Source organism: Anolis sagrei, chromosome 4 (genome assembly GCF_037176765.1).
Source record: "Anolis sagrei isolate rAnoSag1 chromosome 4, rAnoSag1.mat, whole genome shotgun sequence".
Taxonomy (NCBI): Eukaryota; Metazoa; Chordata; class Lepidosauria; order Squamata; family Dactyloidae; genus Anolis; species Anolis sagrei.
Window position 1 is genome coordinate 164761051 of NC_090024.1, and position 26932 is coordinate 164787982.

At 42.4% G+C, this 26932-nt stretch overlaps 1 protein-coding gene across 1 annotated transcript; it reads right to left on the reverse strand.

The window, feature by feature from the left end:
- GADD45A (growth arrest and DNA damage inducible alpha) lies at window positions 1-6204 on the reverse strand. Its single transcript, XM_060773706.2, has 4 exons — window positions 5977-6204; window positions 4780-4881; window positions 2651-2873; window positions 1-719 (listed from the first exon to the last, which is right to left on the reverse strand). Exons 1-4 carry the CDS (start codon window positions 6183-6185, stop codon window positions 606-608), a joined length of 648 nt encoding a protein of 215 aa, XP_060629689.2. The 5' UTR covers window positions 6186-6204; the 3' UTR covers window positions 1-605.
- Between the last annotated feature and the right edge of the window lie 20728 nt (window positions 6205-26932).

The window sequence follows — 26932 nt, forward strand, 5'->3', positions numbered from 1 at the left end:
CGCCTTTTAGATTTTTATTTCATCGAACACAGTCCAATTTCAAACAATTTATTAAAAGGTTGCAGTTCAAACATTTGAATGCCAGCGGTGCAAGTAGGATGCTCTTCCAAATCTCTAGCATAAATAAATCTTTCCTCAATGTTGTAAAATAACTTAGTATTTCTTAGAATAAAAACTTAAGAAATCACCATATTGGAAACAAAAAACAGTTTCGAGAAGAATGAAACCATTTAAGCACTTCTTGCGAGTGAAAGGTATTCGAAAATGGAAATCAAAAGGTTGCTGTTTCACAACTCCAACAAAGCATGGTGCGTGTGTTCTGAAAGGAACTCTGCCGCGTCGCTTTCACAACCGTCTTGCAGCAGAACTCCGACTTCCTCCAGTGACTTCTGATGACTTCCTCCGCTTCCGGTCCATCCTCTTCCACAAGCAAAGTCAAATGTCCTTCAGTTTCACACAGTGTGCAGTTCAACCTCAACCTACCCACTTGACATCAGTTCCTGTAATCCTTCTGTCAGGCTGGGACATTACTTCCTGAGCAAACTACTAAAGTATTTTGAAACTTCAGTGCATTTTCCCCCATATTCAGTTTCGTTCACGCGCTGTCACCGTTCAGGAAGGTTGATCACGGGGACCCACTGGTCCATATAGCGGCTTTCCCGGCAAAAGCAGATCAGTTGACTTAGGGCTGGATCCTTCCACTGAGAAGCATGTGGGTTCTGTGGGGAGAGGGAAGAAAGATGTGTCAGCATAAAATACAATAAAAGGCTGCTAACAAGAAATGAGTCTATTTGTAAATGCTACAAAATGACTTAAGACAGCAATCCTGTAGTAAAAGTAAAGATTTCCCCTTGATATTAAGACCAGTCGTGTCTGACACGGGGGGGGGGGGGGGGTGCTCATCTCAATTTCTAAGCTGAAGAGTTGGCGTTGTCCGTAGACACCTCCAAGGTCATGTGACAAACATGACCGCCAGAGCGTTACCTATCTACTCACATTTCCATTAAACCATTTATATGTTTTAATGCTTTTTGTATGGATTTTATAATGTTTCTTTTAAATGTTTTTAATTGTAGATTGTAGATTGTTATGGTATCAAATTAGTGCCGGGTTGTAAGCGGCCTTGAGTCACCTTTGGGTTCGAGAAAGGCGGGATAGAAATATTGTAAACAATAAATAAATATGCATGTTTTTGAATTGCTAGGTTGGCAGAAGCTGGGGCTAACAGTGGGAGCTCACCCCTTTCCCCGTATTCAAACTGCCAACCTTTCGGTCAGCAAGTTCAGCAGCTCGGTGGTTTAACCTGCTGCACCACCTGTATTAAGGAGTAAATTCAGCTCTGCTCTATGAATGCTCAGGACGGTAACCCCAGTACTCCTCATGTTTTGTTATGTTGGCAAACACTGATGAGAGTTGTAATTCAACAGATGGAAGACTGCACCTTGCCCTGATCAAGAGGGCAGCATATATTCTGCAGACTATATTTATAATATACTCCACAGACTATTTAAGAGTTAACTTTTTCTTCTTTGCAAGTAGAAGACAAAAGGCTGCAGTTCAAAGTATTATTCAACTCATGTACAAGAATGGATCTGCAAACCTTTTGCTTTGGATTACTCAAAACTGTATCAGGAAATTATCTACAATATGGCTTTGGAAAAATACTAAACAGTAAAACCAACAAAGTGTGATTCCCTTGTTTTGATATAAAGCAGATAAAATGAAAGAAGCATTCAAACTACCAAGAAATAAACACAAAATGACAACAACATAATTTATCAGCATGCACAGGCAAGTAAATGCTTGCCAGTGTGAAGGCAACATATGTTTTTGGAGACAAAATGGGAGTTTTTATGTCTCGCTGGAAACAACAAAGTATATATGAAAGTTTGCTGGATCAGGTTATTTTAGTTTTGAAGTCATTTTCAGAGTTCTATTTTGTCCAAAAAATAACACTCAAATAACAAGTAAATTCCTTTTCTAATTACATTTTAAGAAACTTGGCTTTCAAACAAAAACCAATGCAAAAGGGTTACATTAGAAACCTATTATTTGCTAGGCAATGGTTAACAATTCAACTAGGCACAAATGCCATGCAACCTCATGTCAGATCAGCATTGAGTAACGCTGACCTGTCTTTTTCGTAACAGCTTTCAACTGAGGCATTGGATAATGACCTCTGAGCCAATTAGTAACAAGGAAAGGCTAATATAGGCAGGGAGTCACTGTAGAAAGGTGACTCACGGCGCAGGAGTCTCCTGTTGTCAACATGGAACATGTTTAAACTTGTCCTTCCTCTGAAAATCCCTATAAGGAAAGCAAGAAATGCCATATGATTTGCATAGAGCAGGCGTGAGCAAACTTTGGCCCTTTGGGTATTTTGGACTTCAGCTCCCACAATTCCTAACAGCCTACCGGCTGTTAGGAATTGTGGGAACTGAAGTCCAAAACACCCAAAGGGCCAAAGTTTGCACACGCCTGTCATAGAGGAAAAAGTGAACTAAAGAAGAGGTTGAACTAAATGCCAAATAAAATGCTGCAACAACTGAGCATAAAGTGGAAAATCAGAAGGCTGTGTATGTGGCAACTGTGAGGTCAGGCTGGCCTGGCAGCGTTGACGCCCCGACTGGGAACAAAACGCAGCACTTACGGTGACAAGCACGCAGTGCAAATCCGCAGGCGGCTCGCCCCCTCCTCCGCCTGCCCCCAAGAGCAGGAGCTCTGCCAGGCGACTAGGGTTGCTCACTCGGAGTATGTTGATGTCATTCTCACAGCAGAAAGCTTGGATCAGGGTGAAATGGATTTGCAAAGCAACATCCTGATTGTCTTCCTCATCCGCTGCCAGCAGACAAAGCACCACATTATCTGGATCCCTGCAGGGATGAAACAATACAGACGACGTTAGTCACCCACCGACTCACCAACAAGAATGCTATTCTACAGTGTCAGAAGAGAGACAAAACAGGAACCGGAGTCACCGGACAGGCTACAAACATATGCTTACTGCTGCCCTGCTCCAAATATCCAATTACATTGTTCTTTTGTATGTTTGATCTTCTCACATGGGATTGTCAAAGGCTTTCATGGCTGCAATCACTGGGTTGCTGTAAGTTTTTTTGGGCTGTATGGCCATGTTCCAGAAGCATTCTCTCCTGATGTTTCACCTGCATCTATGGCAGGCATCCCCAGAGGTCACACCTTACAACCTCTGAGTGTGCCTACCATAGATGCAGGTGAAACGTCAGGAGATAATGCTTCTGGAACATGGCCATACAGCCTGAAAAACTTACAACAACCCAGTTCTCACATGGGCTCGCACAAAGACACAACCCATAGTCAATGGGAAATGGTTGTTGGTTTGCTTCAAAGTGGAATCCAGTGAGGATTATTATTATTATTATTATTATTATTATTATTATTCAAAAGAGGATCTGATTATGTTTGAGCACTAAGAAAAAAGCCACATTTTCAAAAGTGCCAATCCCATTGCCAGGCTTGCATTGCGAGTCAAAGAGAGACAGGGGGGGTGTAGCTGCACTGGCAAACTAATGCAGTTTGACATCACTTTATCTGCCATGGCTGAATGCAATGGGATGCCGGGAGTTGTAGTTTGACGAGACAACAGCACTCTTTGCCACAGAAGGATAAAGACCTTGTAAAACTATAATTCCTATGATTCCATAGCATTGGGCCACAGGAGTTAAAAATGGTGTCAAACTGCATTAACTCTGTGTTGCCGAAGGATTTAATGGCTGGAATCACTGGGTTGCTGTGAGTTTTTTCTGGCCATGTTACAGAAGCATTCTCTCCTGACATTTCACCCACATCTATGGCAGGCATCCTCAGAGCTTGTGAGGTCTGTTGGAAATTAGGAAAATGAGGTTTATATATCTGTGTGATGTCCAGGGTGGGAGAAAGAACTCTTTTCTGCTTAATGCAAGTGTGAATGTTGCAGTTGGCCACCCTGATTAGCATTGAATGGCCTTGCAGCTTTAAATACTGGCTGGTTGCTGTCTGGGGGAATCCTTTGTTGGGAGGTGTTGGGAAGCTGCAAAGCCACTCAATGCTAATCAGGGTGGCCAATTGCAACATTCACACTTGCCTCAAGCAGACTAGAGTTCTTTCTCCCACCCTCACAACCTCTGAGGTGTCTGCCATAGATGTGGGTGAAATGTCAGGAGAGAATGCTTCTGCAACAACAGCCTGGAAAACTTAACGCAACTCTGCAGGAATTCTTCTGAAAAATTGTCCATAAACAAATTCACACACACAGACTTGATGACCAAACATTGGTGTGGTTATGACCACTTAACTAGAGATCTCTGGATTTTTTTTCTATTTGGCCCATATAAACGAAATATCCAACTTAAGTGGAAAGCAAAAGTAGACTCCATGTATCAGGAGAAAGGTGGGATAAACATAAATAAAATAAGAGATATACCAACAATCCCAGAAGCTGAATATAAGTGGGATGACCTGATCCTTATCATCATCATGTGATGTGAGTTTTCCAGGCTGTATGGCCATGTCACAGAAGCATTCTCTCCTGATGTTTCACCCACATCTATGACAGTTATCCTCAGAGGTCTATATATCTGTGGAATGTCCAGGGTGGGAGAAAGAACTGCCATAGATGTGGGTGCAATGTCAGGAGAGAATGCTTCTGGAACATGGCCATACAGCCCGGAAAACTCACAGCAATCCGGATATGAAAGCTTCAACAACACATTGTCATTACTGTCAATCAATCAATCAATCAGGCAACAGAGGGTCACTTACACATTGAGCAGCTTGGCTGCCTCATACACGCCGACTGTGATGGTTCTCTGAGTCAGGGCTTTGCTTAGGACTTCTTCCAAGGCGTCTCCTACTTTCTCCATGCTGACGGAAAAGTCCCCAAAAAAGAAGGAGGGAGAAAAAAAAGTCAGCCAAAAAAAGAAGTTACACCACAAAGGAAAAAAAAACCCATACGCCGCCGTCCTGGCCTTCAAGCTGACCTCCAGCCCATCCCAGACATGCAAAACATAGACTTTTTTAAAAAAATGCCATTAATCCAAAGGGAAGAAGCAGCGTCTCTGGAGAAACCGCAGTCCTTGATCTTCTCACGTGGAGAGACAGGCAAGAGACAGCCCAACACTTTATGGGAAATGGGTTCCTTTTAAGTGTCAGCAAAGGTGGTGCAATGCAAGGAGGGCTTTTTTTTTAATAAAAGAGGAGCTTTTGAAGCAATCCTAACACTTTGCAGATAAATAAGGAGCTGTTAGTCACTTGGGGCTTAGCCAGGTATGGCTTTGGAAGGGAATGATCATGCCAAAAGGGGAAAAAATCCCAAAAATCTTCCACATCCTGAGTTTTCTGCCCCTCACACTGAAAAAACAACATCTAAATTGCATCCTGAGGACCTTTGAAGCAATCCTAACACTTTGCAGATAAATAAGGAGCTGTTAGTAAATTGGGGCTTAGCCAGGTATGACTTTTGAAGGGAATGATCCTGTCAAGAGGGGGGAAATCCCACAAAAATCCCTGACTTTCCTGCCCCTCACATTGAAAAAACATCTAAATTGCATCCCCCCTCACGCAGCACTATTGCATTGTGCAATGCAATGGTGCTGAATGGGGGAGGATGCAATTTAGTGCAATGCAATTTGGGGGGAAAATCCTAATACTTTGCAGATCAATAAGGATCTGTCAGTAACTTCAGCAATCCATGGGTTGTTGTGAGGAGGATTGATCTTGTCAGGAGGAAATTCAAAAGGAAATTGCACGAATCATCACAATATAATGTAGTTATTATTATTATTATTATTATTATATATGCCACCCCGTTCTCTTTTCTGCCCTACACCCCACACTGTATTTCTCCCCTTCAGGCACTTTTGCAGAAGACAAGGCAGAATGCAACCTTTGAGAGAGAGAGAGAGCTCTAAAAAGTCCTGCTTCTCCTTCCCTTCCCAGAACTCCCTTTCCTTGAAGTACCTTCCCAGTGCTTGGTGCTCCCCCGCCAGCTCTTCCAGAGTCATGTTGCAGCCTCGCGCCACTTGCCACCAAGCCAGAGAGGCCGCCTCTCCCTCCGGAGCCCAAAGCCGGTCTGAGGGACAAAGGGCTCCCCGGGCTGGAGTTATCCTGCCAACCCCGCAGCCAATCGCCGCGCGGCTCGTTTGCATGCGGACACCCGATTGGGCCATGCAAATGAGCCACCGCGCTCCGCTTGACACCCCCCCCCCCCCCGCAACCCTTTCCCCTCGCCCGTCCTGCGTATCGTGTCCTCGGCTCCCTTCGGCTGGGAGAACGGGCTCAGTCACTTTCCCCGGCCGCCTCCGCCGCCGCTGATTGGAGGAAAGCGTTCGGAGGGGCGGGGCTTATTGAAAGAGAGAGAGAGAGAGTTGTGGATGGTTCTCCCCCTCTCTCTTTTTTCTCTTTCTCTCTCCCCCTCTCTTTCACTCACTTTTTTCTTTCTCACTCCCCCCTCTTTTGTTTCTCTCTCTTCCTCTTTCTCTCAGTTTCTCTCACTCCCTCTCTTTCTCTCCCTTTTTCTTTCTTTCTTCCTCATTCCCTCCTGTTTTTTCTCCCTCCCTGTTTCCCTTTCTCTCTTTTCTTTCTCTCTCCCATTCCCTCTTTTTCCCTCCCTTATTTCTCTGGCCTTTCCCCCTTCCCTCCTTTTTTCTCTTTTTCCCTTTCCTCTCCTTCCTCCTCCTTTTCCCTCTCTTTCTCCATCCCTCTTTCCCCTTTTCTCATTTTTCTTTCTCTCTCCCCCAACCTCATTTTCCCTCTCTATTTCTCTTGTCCCTCCCTCCTTTTCTCTCTCTTTCCCTTTTCTCTCACTCCCTCCTTTCCCTCTCTTTCTCTCCCTCTTTCTTTCTTCCTCATCCCCTCCTGTTTCTTTCTCCTTCCCTCTTTCCCTTTCTCTTTTCTTTCTCTCTCCCCTTCCCTCCTTTTCCCTCCCTTATTTCTCTGGTCTTTTCCCCTTCCCTCATTTTCTCTCTCTTTCCCTTTTCTTTCTTTCCCCCTCTTTTTTCCTTTCTTTCTACATGCCTCTTCCCCCTTCTCTCATTTTTCTTTCTCTCTCCCCTAACCTCATTTTCCCTCTCTATTTCTCTTACCCCTCTCCCATCCCTCCTTTATCTCTCTCTTTTTCTCTCTTTCCTCCCTCTCCCCCCTCTTTCATCCCCTCTTTCTTTCTTCCTCATTCCCTCCTGTTTCTCTTTATTTCTCCATCCCTCTTTACCTTTCTCTCTTTTCTTTCTCTCCCCCTTCCCTCCTTTTCCCTCTCTATTTCTCTTGCCCCTCTCCCCTCCCTCCTTTTCTCTCTCCCTTTCTCTCTCTCATTCCCCCTCTCTCCCTCTTTCTCTCCCTTTTCTTTTTCTTCCTCATTCCCACCTGTTTTTCTTTCTCCCTCCCTCTTTCCCTTTCTCTCATTTTTCTTTCTCTCCCCTTCCCTCATTTTCCCTCTCTATTTCTCTTGCCCTTCTCCCCTCCCTCCTTCTCTCTCTCCCCTTTTCTCTCAGTTTCTCTCTCCTCTCTCTCTTCCTTTTCTTTCTTTCTTCCTCATTCCCTCTTGTTTCTTTTTCTTCCTCCATCCCCCTTTCCCTTTCTCTCATTTTTCTTTCTCCCCCTTCCCTCCTTTCCCCTCTCTTATTTCTCTTGCCCCTCTCCCCCTACCTTCTTTTCTCTCTCTCTCTCTTTCTCCCCTCATCTCTCCTCCTCTCTCCCTTTCTTTCTTTCTTTCTTTCTTTCTTTCTTTCTTTCTTTCTTTCTTTTTCATTCCCTCCTGTTACTCTTTTTTCTCCATCCCTCTTTTCCTTTCTATCTCTTTTCTTTCTCTCTCCCCTTCCCTCCTTTTCCCTCTCTATTTCTCTTGCCCCTCTCCCCTCCCTCCTTTTCTCTCTCTTTCCTCCTCACTTTTGCTCCCTCCCTCCCTATCTCTTTTTCTCTCCCACTCCCTCCCTCTCTATTCCTCTATCCTCCTCTCTCTCTCTTTCTCTCCATCCCTTTTTTCCTCTCTTTCTCTCTCTTTCTGTGGTTCTCCTGCTTCAGCTGTTTTTTTCCTTGTTAGTGTACATTTTTCCCCTCCTCTTTGTTTAGAGAAAAGGGGGCAGGGATTTGACCCTAAGCTTCTGTTTGCAGGCCTCATGCTTTTTGCAGATCACCCCTTACAATAAATAGTTGTTAGTAAGCAGGTTATAAAAGCCAAAGGAGAGCTGACACTTTGCAGTCGGTTTGTTTTTTTAACTCAGTCACTGCCCGACGCTTCTTGGAGGGATGATACGTCTACTATATAGATTTAATGCACTTTAATTGACACCAATTGCCATCTCTCTTGGGATTTGTAATCTGGAGAAGCACTAGCACCCTTTGGGCCAAATAAAGAGCATTTATTTATTTATCATACCAGTAGCGAATTGAGGGTACAGTTGTACAAACTAATACCCATACCCCAATAAAGACCTTGTAAAACTACAAATCCCATGATCCCACAGCATTGAGTCCTGACAGTTAAAGTGGTGTCAAAGTGCAGATTAATTCTAGATGCACCCTTAGTTTGCAAACCGCAGTTGACTCCTATTCTATTTTACTATTGACCACAACCAAGGTCCTAGGTGCTGCATTGTTATAGACTAGTTATGGGCAAACTTGGGACCTACAGGATGTTTTGGACTTCAACTCCCACAATTCCTTAAGCAGTTGAGGGGGGAAAGTAAGAGACCTGAGGCTGTTAGCAATTGTGGGAGTTGAAGTCCAAAACACCTGGAGGGTCCAAGTTTGCCCATGCCTGTTATAGACTGTTATGGGTATTATTACGTAGATGAGATGTAGCTACTTGCATGATGGGAATTTCAAGACAAGTTTGTTTGTTTTTTTCATGTCAGGAGCGACTTGAGAAACTGCAAGTCGTTTCTGGTATGAGAGAATCGACTGTCACACCAGATAGGGGACACCCAGATGATTGATGCTTTTACCATCCTTGTGGGGAGCTTCTCTCATGACCCCACAGCTGGAGTTGACAGAGGGAGCTCAATCTGCTCTTCCTAGATTTGAACCGCTGACCTATCGGTCAGCAGTCCTGCTGGCACAAGGGTTTAAACCATTGCCTCACTGGGGAACAAGTGTAGAGTTTTAATTCATTTTAATATTTTAATGTTGAATGGTTTCAACAGCGAAATGGTTTATTTCCCATTAAAAATATTTTATTGCCTTTGCATTGTTTTAATGTGCATTTTTTTGTCGTGTCAGGGGCGACTTGAGAAACTGCAAGTCGCTTCTGGTGTAAGAGAATTGGCCGTCTGCAAGGACGTTGCTCAGGGGATGCCCAGATGTTTTGATGTTTTATCATCCTTGTGGGATGCTTCTCTCATGTCCCCACATGAGGAGCTGGAGCTGATAGAGGGAGCTCATCTGCGCTCTCCCCGAATTCAAAACCGTGACCTGTCGGTCTTCAGTCCTGCCGGCACATTGTTTTCTATTTATTGTTAGATGCCTATATCAAGTGAGAGTATAGGAGCCCCCAGTGATGCAGTGGGTTAAACCCTTGTGCCGGCAGAAGTGAAGACCCAACAGGTCAGAGATTCGAATCTGGGGAGAACGTCGATGAGCTCCCTCTGTCAGCTCCAGCTCCCCATGCAGGAACATGAGAGAAGGTGAAACATCAAAACATCCGGGCATCCCATGAGCAACATCCTTGCAGACGGCCAATTCTCTCACACCAGAAGCGACATGCAGTTTCTCATTTAAAAAAAAGATGAAAGTATAATATTTTTTTAAAAAAACAATACATTAGGTGTTTATGTTGCAGAACCTGTGTGAGAGAGAGAAGTCTCTTTGTATTACAAGGGCTGTACACAGTGACCTTAGGGGATACAGGTCTTTGGGAAATCATCATTTGGTCTGCAGACAGTAATCTCAAGGGGAATCTCTCCTTTAGCAGATGCTTGACATGTCTGTAAACGCAGACCTTTGTGGTACTTTTCCTGGTCTCCCACTCTGTGGTTTTGTTTTTTTAACTACAGGCCTTCAGCTATGCAAGGAAAGTTGTTGTGTTTTTTAATGATTTGTCAACAAGTCTTTTCAAATGCCTTTTTTCCACCTGGAGAATAACAACGGCTCGACTAAGAGCTGGGGTTTTTTTTAATTTTTGCAGAAAGAAATCTAGATGTACATCTGTGCCAGGCCTGGGCAAACTTCGGCCCTCCAGGTGTTTTGGACTCCAACTCCCACAATTCCTAGCAGCCGGTAGGCTGCTAGGAATTGTGGGAGTTGGAGTCCAAAACACCTGGAGGGCCGAAGTTTGCCCAGGCCTGATCTATACTGTAGAATTAATGCAACTTGACACCACTTTAACTGCAGTGGTTGAATGCGATAGTATCACAAGAGTTGTAGTTTTGCAAGTGTGCTGGCACCACTACAAACCTCAGGAGCCACGGCAGTTAAAGTGGTGTCAAACCGCATTAATGCTATAGTTTAGATGCACCCTGAGGCAGGTTATATTTCAGACGGAAGTTAATTAAAACCAAGAGCAATAGGGCGGAAAGGAAAACAAGTTTGCAAGGTCCTCAAGAGCCACACTGGGGGTATGACAACGCTATGGACAAAGTTGTGACATTACCTCAAAAGTCCAACACCACCCCTGTATCTGCAAGTTTCATTTATCCACATCCAACAAAATATGCCCTCTCTTTTCCTCGGTCCTCCAGTGGAACTATGGTATTTTTGGACCAGGAGTCCTTCATTTAGATAGGATTTGGTATTATATGTGGTTTTATGAACAGTTAGTCCTACATAATTTACGGGGTTTATACTATATGTTTCAGTGTAGTCAATTCACACATGCACTATGTAACTTGGTATCTACTCACCTCAGCATGTATATGGAGCCATGATGCTGCAGTGGGTTAAATCCTTGTGCAAACTGAACTGCTGACCTGAAGGTTGGCGGTCTGCGAGATGGGGTGAGCTCCCTCTGTCAGCTCCAGCTTCCCATGCGGAGACATGAGAGAAGCCTTCCACAGGATGGTAACACATCCAGGCAGCATCCCTTGAGCAACGTCTCTGCAGCTGGTCAACTCTCTCACACCAGAAGCGACTTGCAGTATATTCTCAATTCACTTCTGACATGATATAAAAAGCATATGTATATTGAGTGCATATATATATTCAAGTAACTCGGCATATATATATATATATATATATATATATATATATATATACACACACACACACACACACACACAAACACACACACACACACACTAGCCGTCCCCTGCCACGCGTTGCTGTGGCTCAGTCTGTGTATATGTGTTTTGTGTGTACATATTTGTGTGTATATTGGTGTATATGTGAGTTTGCATATATGTGTGTGTGTGTGTGTGTGTGTGTGTGTGTGGACAGGCCCTATATTCCAAACAGGCCCTATATTCCAGAATTGGACCCCAGATTTCCTGCTTTAACTGGATTATATGAATCCACACTGTCAGATAATTTGGAATAAACGGAAAAACCTGGGATCAGATCCTAGATATAGGACCTGTCTGGAAGGGTCCGGAGAGGCATCTTATACATAGATGGGAGTCTAAAAGAGGAGGAGACAAAGCAAATCTGGGCCCATCTACACTGTAAAATTAACTCAGTTTGGCTCCACTTGAATTGCTACTGCTCAATGCTATGGAGTCATGGGAGTTGTCGTTTTACAAGATCTGCTCTGCCATTGAGTGCAGGTGCCTCGCCACGAACCTCGGGATTGCATAACATTGAGCCAAAGCAGTTAAAGCAGCGTCAAACTACATTAGATCTACAGTGTAGACGCACCCTCTGCTTCCCATTGCTGATCAAAGCTGTGTGGAATCTCCTCAGGGCTCTGAACGTAATCATGGCGGATTGTTTCTATGCCATGCCATTGTCCCAAGAGAGAGTCCCCACATGAACTAAAGGCTTTGTGGCTCGTGAGGCGTTTTCTGTTTGTTTTTTAGCAAATTCCTCATGCAAAGCAGGCTCCCTCTTCCACATAAGGGCATGTTTGTTTGAAAGGCCTTTCTTTTCCATATGTTTGTGATTTACAGTTTCCACTGTGGGAGTGGAAATCCCTCCCTTGGTAGAAAAGGGGAATTCATCTGCTCCTCGGGAAACCATTTTGCACAACGAACTGTCAAAGGGGGAAACAACCGCACCACCACCACCACGGTTGCACAACATCGAAGGGCTTTCAAGGCCTGGCAGGGAAGCCAGACTGAGCCCTGTACTGAGGTGTCCTTTGCACTCAGAAAAAAAAAAAAGGTTATCGTTATGAAAGCATATCGTTATGGAAACATGAAACAAGCCTTAATTTAGGTCAGGTCTTCAATCCTGGGCAGGCCTTAAAGTATACAGTCTGAAAAGATAAAACAGATTGCCTCTGAGCACGTGCAGTGTGCAGGGCCTTTGCCACTCTGTCACCCCAAAGAGTCTTCCTAGGGGTGCATCTACACTGTCGGATGAATGCAGTTTGACACCCCTTTGACTGCTATGGGATCCTGGGATTTATCATCTGATGAGGCCTCAGTATAGGCTTGCAATACCACAGTTCCTTAGCACTGAGCCCTATCAGTTAAAAGTGGTGTCAAACTGCATTCATTCCACAGTGTAGATGCAACTGCTCATGCACCCAAGTGAATAAAGACAAGGCTCAGGAAGAAAGGCTATTTTTAAGGCCTTTAAATTGCAAAGCACCTTTCTTAGTTCGGTCCCTTGGTGCCATCTTTACTGTTTTTCTGTGCAATTAAGGGCCTTCCAACTTATTGTGATCCTAAGGCCAAATGATTCAGAGGCTGAGAGAGTGTGACTTGCCTAAAGTCACCCACTGGATTTCATTTCCATTCAAATCCCAGTTGCTAGAGTCATAATCCAATATTCAAACCACACCGATACCATCTTTATGGACCTTTCTATTAATCTTTTTAATCTCATAGGCTTTTGAAACTCCTTTGATCTCAACATTACCTTTCTTTTTTCTTGCTCTGAGATGTTATACTTCTTGCACTCTTCTGCATCTATGGCCCCTTCTACACTGCCATATAAAATCCAGATTATCTGTTTTGAACTGGATTATATGGCAGTGTAGACTCATATAATCCAATTCAAAGCAGACAATCTGGACGTTTTTGTGTCAGGAGCGACTTGAGAAACTACAAGTCGTTTCTGGTGTGAGAGAATTAGCCGTCTGCAAAGAGTTGGAGTCCAAAGGGGATGCCCGGATGTTTTACCATCCTGTGGGAGGCTTCTCTCATGTCCCCACATGGGAAGCTGGTACTGACAGATGGGAGCTCACCCCGCTCCGCGGATTCGAACCACTGACCTTTCAGTCAGCAGTCCTGCTGGCACAAGGGTTTAATCCATTGCACCAGATTATCTAATTTGATAATCTGGATTCTATGACAATGTAGAAGAGGCCTTTGTCTAATAAACGTAACATATTTTTTCCTTTCACTTTAATTATTGGGTTTTTTGTTGTTGTGCAGCTTTATATATTTATGTAACGCTAACAACATTAGCTGTAAGGAATTCATAAATTAATGTGACATTCACTTGCTTCTTGACAGCAGATCCAAGATCCTCTTTCTTTTCTTCATTTACCCCATTTTGCATCTCAGCCACTTACATTTATGCATGTTGCAATCAGAAACGTATGCTATGCACAGGATTTTCCTTCCAAATTACACAGATCAAGGGCTCACAAGAACACAAATGATATAGTCTCCTATACATAACACATAATTATAGGTGTATTCCTGTTTTGCATCATTAATGATTTTTAAGTTGCTTTTCCGGTTGCATATTTTGAAATGCATAGACTTTGAATCGTTCCCCTTAGACTTTCTGCATGGTTGCCCTCTATATAGGATCAATAAGAAACAAACATTAAATATATCTTTCTTCTGTGCCAGTAGAAACATGTGGATTACACTGGAGTAATCATCCAGGGTTCATCTGCACTGTAGAATTAATGCAGTTTAATTGCCATGGCTCAATGCCTGGGAGTTGTCGTTTGGTAAGGCATCAGCAATTTTTTGCCACAGAAGGCTAAAGGATTTGGAAAAACTGCAACTCACAGGATGTTATAGTATTGAACCATAGCAGTTAAAGTGGTGTCAAACCGCATTCATTCGGCAGTGTTGATGCAGCATGGCATTTTCCTGACATGTTGGACTACAAATCCTAGCAGTCTTATACAGCATTCAGATTTTTTTATATTTTGTGGCGAAAGCATTGCATAAATAAGTTTAAAAACTGATAAAATAAAGGGATCACAAGCAGCTAAACAGTTTTAGACCAAAAAAACAGGCATCAGTGACTGCATTGTCTGCAGCTTTGAACAGTTCTTCCTCTGTGCATGAGGCAGGGCATCACGGACAAGCATACAGGTGTTTGTTCTGCTCCACAGTTTGTTCTGCTCCACAGTTGCACAAAATGGAGAATTCGTCTAGGTAGTGCTATTTTGCCGTTGTGTCTTCTGATCTTCCAACTCCACTTCTGAGTCTGTTCAGGGACTTCTAAGTTGCTAATTTTTAGTTTGCCCTAGAAGGAAGATCCTCGTGGGTGACCATCAATTTGGGATTTCCTGCTTTAGTTGCCCACAGGGATATTCTTGCTGTTGCTGGAGGAACGTTTAGAGGAATGGTGGTTCTCATGAAACATTTCCTTGATTTAAGTCTACTGAGAGGGGGCTGATAGCCATATAGTGAGTGGCTTTCACAGTGTTCAACCTTATTTCTCTTGCAATTGACAGCAACTTACCGTCACACTTTTTGGGGGGGGGGGGGCAATTCCAGCCAGCTTATAGAGTCTATCAACAAGTGTAGGTTTAAAATAAGGGGAAAAAAACAAACAAACTATATTACAAAAATTAAAAAGGGAGATAATTACCTCACCACGGACAAGGAGATCAGGGATGAATTTCAAAACTTTTATGCAAAACTCTATACTAAAGAGGAGATACAGGAGGAAAAGATATGTAGTTATCTAGCCAGACTGAAGTTGGAAAAAATATCGGAAGATCAAAGGGAAGAGCTAAACAGAGAAATATCCATAAAGGAGATAGAAGAAGCAATCAAAGAGTTAGATCCAAATAAGGCGCCAGGCCCAGATGGGTTTTCGGCAATATTTTACAAAACCATGCAGGAGGAAATAACACCATACCTCAAAAAAATAATGAACCTAGCCATGCAAACAAGCAAAATACCTGACTCATGGAGAGAAGCCGAGATAACTCTGATAAGAAAAGACAAGACAGACTCTTCAGATTTACAAAACTATAGGCCTATATCCCTACTCAATTCTGACTATAAAATCTACGCCAATATAATGGCAAAAAGGCTAAAAGGTTTCCTCAAGACCTGGATAGGGGAAGACCAGGCTGGCTTCCTGCCGAACAGAGGGGTGAAGGAGAATATAAGAACTATCATAAACTCAATAGAGTATTACGATATGAATATTCAAAAGGAGGTGGCGTGGCTCTCTCTGGACGCAGAGAAAGCCTTTGATAATTTAAACTGGTCATTCTTTAAATTACTGTTGGATGAGCTAGATGTAGGTCATTCTTTCAAAAATGCAATAAATGCAATTTATACAGATCAAACAGCTAAAATACAAATTAATAAACAAAAAACAGGAAAATTCCCCATCACAAAGGGCACCAGGCAGGGGTGTCCACTTTCACCTTTGCTATTCATCCTAGCCCTGGAAACTTTATTAAGAACGATCAGAGAGGATAGAGATGTCATTGGCCTGAAGTTGGCAAACCAGGACTTTAAAATAAGAGCTTTTGCCGACGATATTATATGTATAGTGGAAGACCCTATAAAGAACATAGGAAAATGGCTTAATAAACTAGAAGAATTTGGGGAGGTAGCCGGCTTCAAACTGAATAAAAACAAAACAGTGACCCTGACGAAGAATATCACAAAAATAAAACAGGAAAAATTAAACACAATGACGGGCTTTAAAATCTGCTCCAAAATTAAATATCTGGGAATCTGGCTAACGGCAAAAAACGCCCAGCTTTATAAAAACAACTATGAAACAACTTGGGCAAAAGTGAAAAACGACCTAGAGAAATGGAGATCTCTAAACCTCTCGCTATTAGGCAAGATTGCCCTCATCAAGATGAATAACCTACCCAGGCTTCTGTACCTGTTTCAGAACCTCCCTATTATAAGAAATGCCAGAATATTCGATCAGTGGAATAAAGAAATAGGAAAATTCCTGTGGAACGGGAAAAGACCAAGAATAAAATACAAGATCATGGTAGACAGAAAAGAGAGAGGGGGTTTTGGCCTACCGAATTTAAGAACCTATTTCGAAGCCTGTGCACTAGTTTGGCTAAAGGAGTGGGCATTGCTCAGGAATGAAAAAACATTGAGCCTGGAAAGATTTAATTTGAACGTAGGCTGGCATGCGTACATGTGGTACGGAAAATCTGGCACGGAAAAGAACTTTGGTAACCACTTCGTACGCTCAGCACTAATAAAGGTTTGGGACAAATACAAGAGATGGTTCTACACCAAAACACCGCTCTGGATTTCACTGGTAGAAGCCAAGCAGAGAAGACTCTTAGGATGGCACAAATGGCCGACTTACAAAGATCTACTAGAATACAACAATGTCACCAAAACATACACACTGAAACCCCAAGAGGACCTGGCAAACAGCATAGGGAACATAACATGGTTAAAGTACTATCAAATCAGGGAAACATTTAAACAAGATCTAAAGAAGGGATTCGAAGACAAAGATACAATATGGGACAAAATATTAAAATTGGAGAAAAAGACCATAACAAAAATATATAATCAGCTGTTAGACTGGGAGGTGGAAACAGAGGGAGTAAAGAACTGTATGGTGCTATGGGCCAAAAACATCGGCAGGGAAATAAGACTAAGAGAATGGCAACAAATTTGGCAAAAAAAATTAAAATACACTTATTCAACATCATTAAAAGAAAATTGGCTGAAGAACTTCCACCGTTGGTACATGACGCCACAAAAGCTAAGCCTGATGTACAAAGAATATAAGAACACGTGCTGGAAGTGTAAGGAGCAAGTTGGTAGTTACTTCCATATGTGGTGGTCCTGTCCAGAGGCAGCCAAATACTGGAAAGACATAAAGAAAGCAACGCAGAAAATCTTAAAGAAAAAGATTCCTTTAAAACCGGAAATCTTCCTTCTAGGGCTAACAGAAGAAGAACTGCAGTTAGAAAGAAATGAAGACATATTACTAACATATATAACTACGGCGGCAAGAATCGCGATCGCAAAAGTCTGGAAAGAAAACCAGATGCCCACAGTCGAACAATGGTTCGACAAACTTACAGATATTAAGGATATGGACAAGCTCACTTTTTACATGAAAAGAAGCTCCGGGAAACCAATAAGACAAACAAACTGGGAAGCGGTGGAGGAATATGAGAAAGAGAGAATGGAGGAAAGAACCGCCAAAGGATTGTAAAAAGGAAAACAAAAAGATAATTCACGTAAAACAAGGGTCAAAAGGACACTGGGATCCCCCCCAACCTCAAATAAAGAGACGATGGGGGGACACCAATAGTTACCAAGAATACGACCGAAGGGTACAAAATAGGAAGTTTTTTTTAAATATGTGTAGGAAGTATGTTGTTTAGCTAGTATGTATTTCTTTGTATTCCTTTGTATCTCTACCCCCCTTCCCCTCTGCACTGCCCTACCTCCCCATTTCCCCACCCCCGATCCCATCCGCCCTTCCATCCCCCCCTCCTTTTTTATGTTGTCAGTATGCTGTGATCGTGTATATGTTTCTTTTAAAAGCCTGGAAAATTTAATAAAGATTATTTATATATAAAAAAAAAACAAGTGTAGGTTTAAGACATCCTGTGATTATTCTGCATTCAGTGCTATATTCACCTGCTTTGCGTGGGCAGATTTATGCCAGGTAGGGCATTCAGATTGTAGAATGTACATAAATCCGGAAAAACCATTTTTGGAGGGGCAGACCCCGAAACGTGTCAATTGTGCACAAAGGTTTCAATCAAAATATTGTATATCATTTTATCTCCCAATCCTACAGTCTCCATCTTTGGGCTACAGTTAATAACAACTTCACATGCTAAAGTTTCCGTACACCATTAAAGACATAATATATTCCACCTCAGCAACGCTTAACAAAACATGTCCAGCCATCTTCTACTCATGTTCCAATCTCTTCATATATTTATAGTTGAATCATAGATGCTTATTCAGACATAAACTCCTACTGTATTGAATGGGTTTCTCTGCCAATGGAACAACTCTGTGCTTGTTTGCTCTCAAGTAAATCCTGTTTAGTTCAATAAAGGCGACTCCCTAGTAAACATGCACAGGAATGCAGCCTGGTTTCGAGCAAAAAGAAAAAAGAAAAAGCAAAGAATGGCTGGGAAACTTTTTACCTACTTTTCCAAATGTGGTCTATTTTACCTACTTTTCCTACTTCTTTTTTACCTACTTTTTTACCTTATCTAAATGTAGGGAAAGTACTACAGATCCCTTGCTGCACTCCATGCTACCCATTTGGAAAATCTGGTCTGACCAAATCCATCTGCTTCCATTCTGGACTCCATCTGGTATATCAGTTCAGCTTAATATTTTCAACCCCCGGAAATGCTTAATGAAGCATGCCCATAATCTTCTGTTGATGTTTCAGTCTCGTACTATATATTCATGTTAAGAATTGTGGGAGTTGTAGTACAAAACACCCGGAGGGCCAAAATTTTCCCATGCCTGATGTACAGGTAAAATATTGTATTTTACTGTATAATCGACACACTCCCCCCTTTTTGGGGTAGGGAGGCAGTACGACTATTATGTGGTGAAAACATAATACCTATAGCTGCAAAGAGGGGCAAGTATGTGCGGGAGTGAAGTCTCATTTCCCCATGTGCCCCCCTCCTTCCCTTGGAGCAAGCTCCTTAGCTCTGAAGGGACAGGTGGGTGAATGGGTGAAGCCTCACCTGCCCATGTGCCTGCCCCTTCCACATAATAATACACCCGTTAACCAAGAGTGTGACTATTATGCGAGGATTAGAATTACACCGATTTTGCCACCCCGAAAATGGGCATGTGACTATGACGCAATAGCTACTCTTATGCAATGAAATACCATACTTTGGAGGGGGGGGGGGGGATAGTGGGTTCTGATTGCTACTCCGCTGTAGCACTGCCTGTGATTTCCTTCTCCAAGGCTTAGGCTCAGAGCCTCTGAGGGCTGCCCCCAAATCCTTGCGAGAGCTGCATCCGGCCCTTGGACCACATGTTGTGAAGGCCTGATCTAAACTGTAGAATGAACATAGTACATCTTATACCTGAAATTCGACACCATTTTAACTGTCATAGTTTGATGCTATGGTATCATAGAAGTTGTAGTTTTACACGGTCGTTAGTCTTCCCTGCCAAAGAGTGCTGGTTCTTTGCCATACTACAAATCCCAGGATCGCATAGCTTGGAGCCATGGTACTTAAAGTGTGACTCTCTCCCAACAGTACAACTGTGCATATTTGCTCACAAGTAAATCCTGTTCAGTTCAATAAAGGCTACTCCCTAGTAAATATGCTCAGGAATGTAGCCTGGTTTGGAGCAAAGAAATGGCTGGGATATTAATTTTATTTACCTTCAAAAGATATTCTGCTATATATATATATATATATATATATATATATATATATATATATGGAAGGCACCTTAGGGCCTATGCTCTCTCAAACATGCAACAAACTTTTTGGGAACCATTTAGAAGAAAGATGATGTTAATTTAGTTCAAGAAGGATACTGTTAGCCTGGAGTGCAGTCCTATTCCTGCACTCTTGGGGTGCATCTACACTGTTGAATGGATGCGGTTTGACACCCCTTTAAGTGCCCTGGCTCAGTGCTATGAAATTATGGGAGTTGTAGTTTTACAAGGTCTTTAGCCTTTTCTGCCAAAGAGTGGTAATACCTTACCAATCCAGAAATCTCAGAATGTGCCTATGGTGGTTAAAGTGGTGTCAAACTGCATTCATTCAACAGCATAGATTCACCTTTAGAAGCATACCCCATTGCATTCTATGGTGTTTACTCCCTTCAAAAGTATAGGAAAGATTTCAGGCTTAAAGGTAAATGCATGTTACTAGGGCAAAGGGTAGTAGACAGACCGACCCTCAATGAAAATTCCCAAGAAGTAATAAAAAAGAGCTCTGTTTGTGAGAGAGAAAGAGAGAGAGTTTCTTTTGGTAAGTACATTTTCAAGAGGGAGAAAGAAGTGGAAAAATTAAAAATGTGTTTGTAAATGTATGTATATGTGTGTATGTATGTATGTAGATAGACAGACAGACAGACATGGGTTTGCTTCATTCTTTTTCAAAAAAATAATTGGGTAGTACATCAGCCAAATAGCACTTTTGCACTATATTACTCTATTTTTTAAAAAAAATCAGAGATACAAACTGTCCTTTAAAACACAGGGTCATCTCAATAAATAACACTCCAGTTGGAGAGGGGGGGGAAACTAGATGCAAAAAATATTGCCTGAAAAGAATGGAAAGAATGGACACAGAAGCCACAACAACTGGAAAACCTCAAGTAGCTCAGTTGTATGATAAAAGCAATTAACTGGAAGCAAGGAGGACACATACAAAAGAGTACCGTACATACTTGTGTATAAGTTGACCTTGTGTATAAGTTGTGGAGAGGTTTGGGGGCAAAGGTTATGGATTTTGATATGATCTGTGGATAAATTGGGGGTCATTCTGCAGAGAGGGCGAAGCATCAGCCTGACTGTTGCCATTTTTTTTCTCCCCAGGCATTGGGATTTAGCTCTTGCCTTTCACCACTTTATTCATAAAGTGAATAAAGCTCGGAAGATCACCCGGGAAAGAATCCCACTGGAGCACTGGAGCACACCCAAATACCTGGGAGTTACTATGGACCATGCTCTGACTTACAAGAAGCATTGGTGGAATATCATGCAAAAAGTGGGTGCTAGAAATAATATCATATGAAACTGATCGGCTTTGACTGGCTGGCAACTTGGAGTGCCTCTGGTGTTGCTATAAGAAGGTCCTCCATTGTGCATATGGCAGGACTCAGGCTGCATTGTAGTAGGTGGTCTGTGGTTTGCTCTTCTCCACACTCATATGCTGTGGATTCTACTTTGTGGCCCCATTTTTTAAGGTTGGCTTTGCATCTCATGGTGCCAGAGCACAGCCTGTTCAGCGCCTTCTGAGTTGCCCAGTCTTTTGTGTGCCCAGGGGGGGAGTCTCTCTGTTTAACATTTACACAAATGATCAGCCACTGCCAGAAGGGACAGAGAGTTTCATCTATGCTGATAGTCATGCCATCACCGCCTCAGCAAGGAGCTTTGAAATGGTTAAACAAAAGCTCTCAGAAGCTTTAGGTGCTCTTACTGCCCATTACAGAGAAAACCAGCTGATTACTCAATCATCTAAAACACAGACATGTGTTTTTCATCTTAAGAACAAATAAGTAACTCGAGCTCTGAGGTTTTTCATCTTAAGAACAAATAAGTAACTCGAGCTCTGAGGATGACCTGGGAAGAAAACCCAGTGGAGCATTGCAGCACACCAAAATACCTGGAGTTACCTTGGACCATGCTCTCACCTACAGGAAGTACTGCTTGAATATCAAGCAAAAAGTGGGTGCTAGAAATAATGTCATATGAAAGCTGACTAGCACAACCTGGGGATCACAACCAGAGACTGTGAAGACATCTACCCTTGTGCTTTGCTATTCTGCTGCTGAATGTACATGCCCAGTTTTAATGTGGAGAGAATACATCTCTCCACATTAAAACAGTGGATGGGCTCTTAATGAGACATGCTACATTATCACAGGATGTCTACACCCTACACCACAGGAGAAATTATATAGTTTAGTCATTATTGCACCACCTAACATCCGCCGGGAAGTAGCATCCAATAATGAAAGGACCAAGATAGTGACATCTCCAGCCCATCCTCCGTTCGGATATCAGCCAGCACACCAACATCAACAGCTTTCTAAGATCTACAGGGATACTCGCAGGAACACCTCAGAAAGCCAGAGTCCAAAAGTGGCAGGATAAAACCCGGAACATCAATAAGTGGCTGAGACTGGATGAGAAACACCCCCCCCCCCGGGCACATAGAAGGCTGGGCGACTTGGAAGGTGCTGAACAAATTGCTCTCTGGTACTAAAAGATGCAGAGCTAATTGTAAGAAATGGGGCTACAAAGTGGAGTCCACAACATGCAAGTGTGGAGAAGAGCGAACCACAGATCACCTATTACAATGCAGTCTGAGTCCTGCCACATGCGCAATGGAGGACTTTCTCACAACAACACCAGGGGCACTCCAAGTGGTCAGGTTCTGGTAAAAGAAATCTACTATAATGCCAAGTTTTAAAAAACTTTGTGTTCTTTTTAAAATACATCGTAACTGCACCCTCATTTCACTTCTGACACAATAAATAAAAATATGTTATTCATAGAAGAGAATTGTACCTTTTTATATATATATATAAAAGTCAAGGCACAGTGCTCACATTAATTTATGGAAAAGTTGACCCAAGTTTTTCGGTTTGATTTTTTGACTCCAATTTCTGTGTATATACAGTCCATTTTCTGATGTTGTCCCAGGAAAAATGAGTGGGAGCATCTCAATGAGGGAGACAACCCTTTTTGGCTGAATTTCCCTATAGTTGGGACAGTCTGACAGCTCCCACGTTCCTACAAGTCACCACTTGGGAACAGCCCCCTAGGTCTTAAACTGTCACATTTTTTGGGACATTGCATCACATCCTGAGTTCTTCACCCTGTTCTTAGTTCAGTAAATTATTGACGTAAAGGCTCAAGCAGAAGATCTGGTGATGAGAAACTTTGTCCTTCTGTTGAAACAGGAAGGGGTGAGCCCTAGAGGTATTCATGTGACTAGGACTGCTCTGAGAAGCAAGGTCCAGCTTTGCCCACTCAACAGGGGGAGTGGGTGCAAATGGACATTGTATTATCTATCTGCAGAAAAATGTAACACAGAGTACAAAGATATGGGTGCTTACTGAGTAATAGTACAAAGGTAGGAACTTTGTTCTTCAACCTACGCTTAATAAGATAAAAGCTGGATGGCATTAAAAAAACCTGAATATATTTTCAAAAGATTGAGTGAAATATGAGGGGTCTGATATGAGTTTTATACTGGGTGCTCCTTAGAAGAAGGAAGTTCCCATTTTTAAACGCCTTCTTTTATACCATCCACATTATCTGACCCACTGAAATAAAGTCTCGCTGTAAATCCAGTTCAGATCGAGATTGATGATGTAATTTATAGGTGAGCTCCATGCGAACTTAGCCCTGGATGTTTGGCAGCTTGCCCAGTGTATCCACACTGACATTGCATGTGATCTAGCTTAGCTCCATGTTACAGAAGGTGCAAAGTTCTCTGTAAACTTAGCTGCATGAATCAGCATTTCCTCTGTCAGGAAATGGCCAAGATAAAGATGGGACATTAACACAGCATATTTTACTCCCAAGGGGCGAGGCCAGTTTGCTTCCATCTTTGCAATGTAAATAATGGAAGTCCATACCTGAGATATGAATGCTGGTTTAGTCATCAGCCTTCCTTCCTTCCAATTCAGGCATAATGGAAGGGGTTCCGTCCACCTTCTTAATTTCTGTGTTAATTTAAATGCTCATCTTTCCATGATCTCTTTTTTTAAAAATGCTGTCCATTTGGGGGGGGGGGGGCTGGTGGTGCAGCGGGTTAAAGCACTGAGCTGCTTAACTTGCTGACCGAAAGGTTGGCTGTTCGAATCTGGAGAGCAGGCTGAGCTCCTGCTGTTAGGCTCAGCTTCTGCCAATCTAGCAGTTTGAAATGTGAGTAGATCAATAAGTACCACTCCGGTGGGAAAGTAACGGCGCTCCATGCAATCATGCTGGTGACATGATCTTGGAGATGTCTACGGACAACACCGGATCTTCGGCTTAGAGGAGATGAGTACCACCTCCCCAATGTCAGGGGAAACCTTTATCTTTACTAGTCCATTTTTTAAGTTCCAAAAATGACCCATGGATATTTTGAAGATGGGCCGTGGACTGAAATCCAACAGCCAATCCTTTCAACTGGCATCTGCTGCAAAGTCACACAAAATGCCCCTCCTTGAATTTGAATTTGATTGTGTTCCCTTCAATTTGTTGCCTTTTAGAATGGCTTTACAATGGAATATTGTGACAGCTGTATGCGCTCATAAATAACAGTTTGTGGGTCACAAAGTGATTTTAGGACAGGGAGTCCTCAACCTGGGAAGCAGAAACTAGTGACTACTTTGTATTAAACTTGCAATATCCTGCTCTTGATCCAGTGAAATCAAAACAGCATGCATGACTTTCCTCCTCATAGGATTCTTCTGTCCTCTCTCTCAAAGAGTTGTTGGGCTGAAGAAAAATGGCTGATTCAAGGTAATCCAATGTATTTTATACAATTCCTCTGATAACCTGGACCCAAAAATCTTTACTCTTGTTCTGTACCCAAAGTTATAATGCTTTATCTTACATTGCCTTCTACCCATGCTGCTGCCAATTGACTTATGCACTTTATCTATCAGCCCTATCCCCACAATTGATTTGCACCAGTCCGCTCACCCGTGCCCAGAAACTGATAATTATTGCAGGTTCATTGTTTGTTAGTTGATGTCTGCTTTTATATTTTGTTTTAATGTTGTTTTTATTTGTTTTGTGCTCTTGTTTATGTATTTTAATGTGTTATATTTTAACTATGTTGATTGGGCTCGTCCTAATGTAAGCAACCCCAAGTCCCTTTGGGGAGATGGAGATGGAGCACAAAAATAAAGTTATTATTATTATTTTACTGACACAAAAACACAATATGTCAGAGCAAATGAGATATATATGCTGGATTTCGTATCACAAAATGACAAATTGAACACTTCCCAAGCGTCCAGGACTGTGTGATGTATTTTCAAATGATGCGCGCAGATCCAAGTAAGGTGGCCTTTTGTAGTTGACAGGTTGTGATTTTGTCAATGTTTATTGTTCCCAAATGCCGGCTGAGATCTTTTGGCACAGCACCCAGTGTGCCGATGACCATTGGGACCACCTGTACTGGTTTACGCCAGAGCCTTTGCAGTTCGATTTTGAGGTCCTGATAATGGCTGAGTTTTTCCTGTTGTTTTTCCTCAATGCGACTGTCACCTGGTATGGTGACATCAATAATCCAAACTTTTTTCTTTTCCACAATCGGGATGTCTGGCATATTGTGTTCCAAAACTTTGTCAGTCTGGATTTGAAAGTCCCACAATATTTTTGTGTGTTAATTTTCTACTACCTTTGCAGGTTTATGATCCCACCAGTTCTTTACTACTGTCAGGTGGTACTTGTGATATAAGTTCCAATTAATCATTTGGGCCACAGAGTTGTGCCTCTGTTTGTAGTCCGTTTGTGTGATTTTCTAACAGCAGCTGAGGATATGATCAATTGTTTCATCAGCTTCTTTGCACAGTCTGCATTTTGGGACTTCAGCTGATTTTTCAATCCTGGCCTTAATTGCATTGGTTCTGATGGCTTGCTCCTGGGCTGCAAGAATCAGGCCTTCTGTCTCCTTCTTCAGTGTTCCATTCGTGAGCCATAGCCAGGTCTTCTCCTTATCAACTTTTCCTTCAATTTTGTCAAGGAACTGCCCATGCAATGCTTTGTTGTGCCAGCTGTCAGCTCTGGTTTGTCCCTGGAGACTTGAACCAAAATCTCCCAATCTAATAATTTAACCACTACCCTCTTTGGACAAACTAGCTGTCTGGTTTCTGAACTGGGCTGCCAAGATGTAAAATGAGACAGTAAACGGAAGGACAATTTAGTACGTGCTGCAAATAGTTTTTCAGAGTCAGTTTGATGTAGGGATTTGAGAATGAGACGCCGACCCTGGAGACAAAGTCTGAATCTCTGCTTGGCCCTGGAAACCTACTGGGTGATTTTGGGCAAGTCACCATCTCTCAGTCTCAAAGGAAGGTTAAAAGCAACTTCCCCATACATACCTTGCCAAGAAAACCCCATATTAAGTTCACCTAAGATTGCCATAAATCTGAAATGACATGAAGGCATAGTAGAACAAAATTACTCTATTAAACATTTCCCATAGCCATGCTAGAAGATACTTTCTGGGTTTCTTGCATGTCAGTGTTTCCAATGTTTGTTAACATTGGAAAAATGTTAATTAGCCATCTCTCCTTGTGTGGCCCTATTTGACTTTCACCATGGCTGATATTAAATATAAATAGGGATGCACAGCACACACTTTTGCATGCACATGTACTTGCAGATCACTTGTGTGCATGGCTGTTCCGCAGGAATACATAAGTCATGCTGCAGTACCGAATTAAAAGGTGGCAGAATTTGGGAAACACATGGTCTATCAAGAACTTGAATTGAGGCTTCTGTTTTGTAAAGAGGAAAGTGGTCTAAGAAAAAAAGTTTAAAGTATTTTAAATCTTTTTTTTTAGCCCTGAAGAAGGGGCAGGGGGAGGAGGCAGCTGAATGAAATGTAGGTTTAAAAACCTGGCTGGCAAGAGAAAGTGTAATACTTCTCTATTTGATGCATCAAAGGTCAGATCAACATCAAATCTTTGTGCATTTATGAGAATTTTGTTTAGGTTTTAAAATATATATATATATCTTAGAGCCAGATGGTACATGTTGCATCTATTTTGACCCTAAGGCACATTCACACTTTTTTCCTTAGGTCCTAATTAACCCTGGGCGGACTCAGGAAATGACATCCAAGATTAAGTTCCACTCTTTTGTTGTATGCAAGCAAAGGGCTTCTGTTTTCTGCTTGATTGTGATTATAGTCTACCTCATGGGATTCCATTCTGTTCATCGTCTTCTGAACTGCTGTTGAGATTTCAGAAATGTAATGCCTTGTCACCAC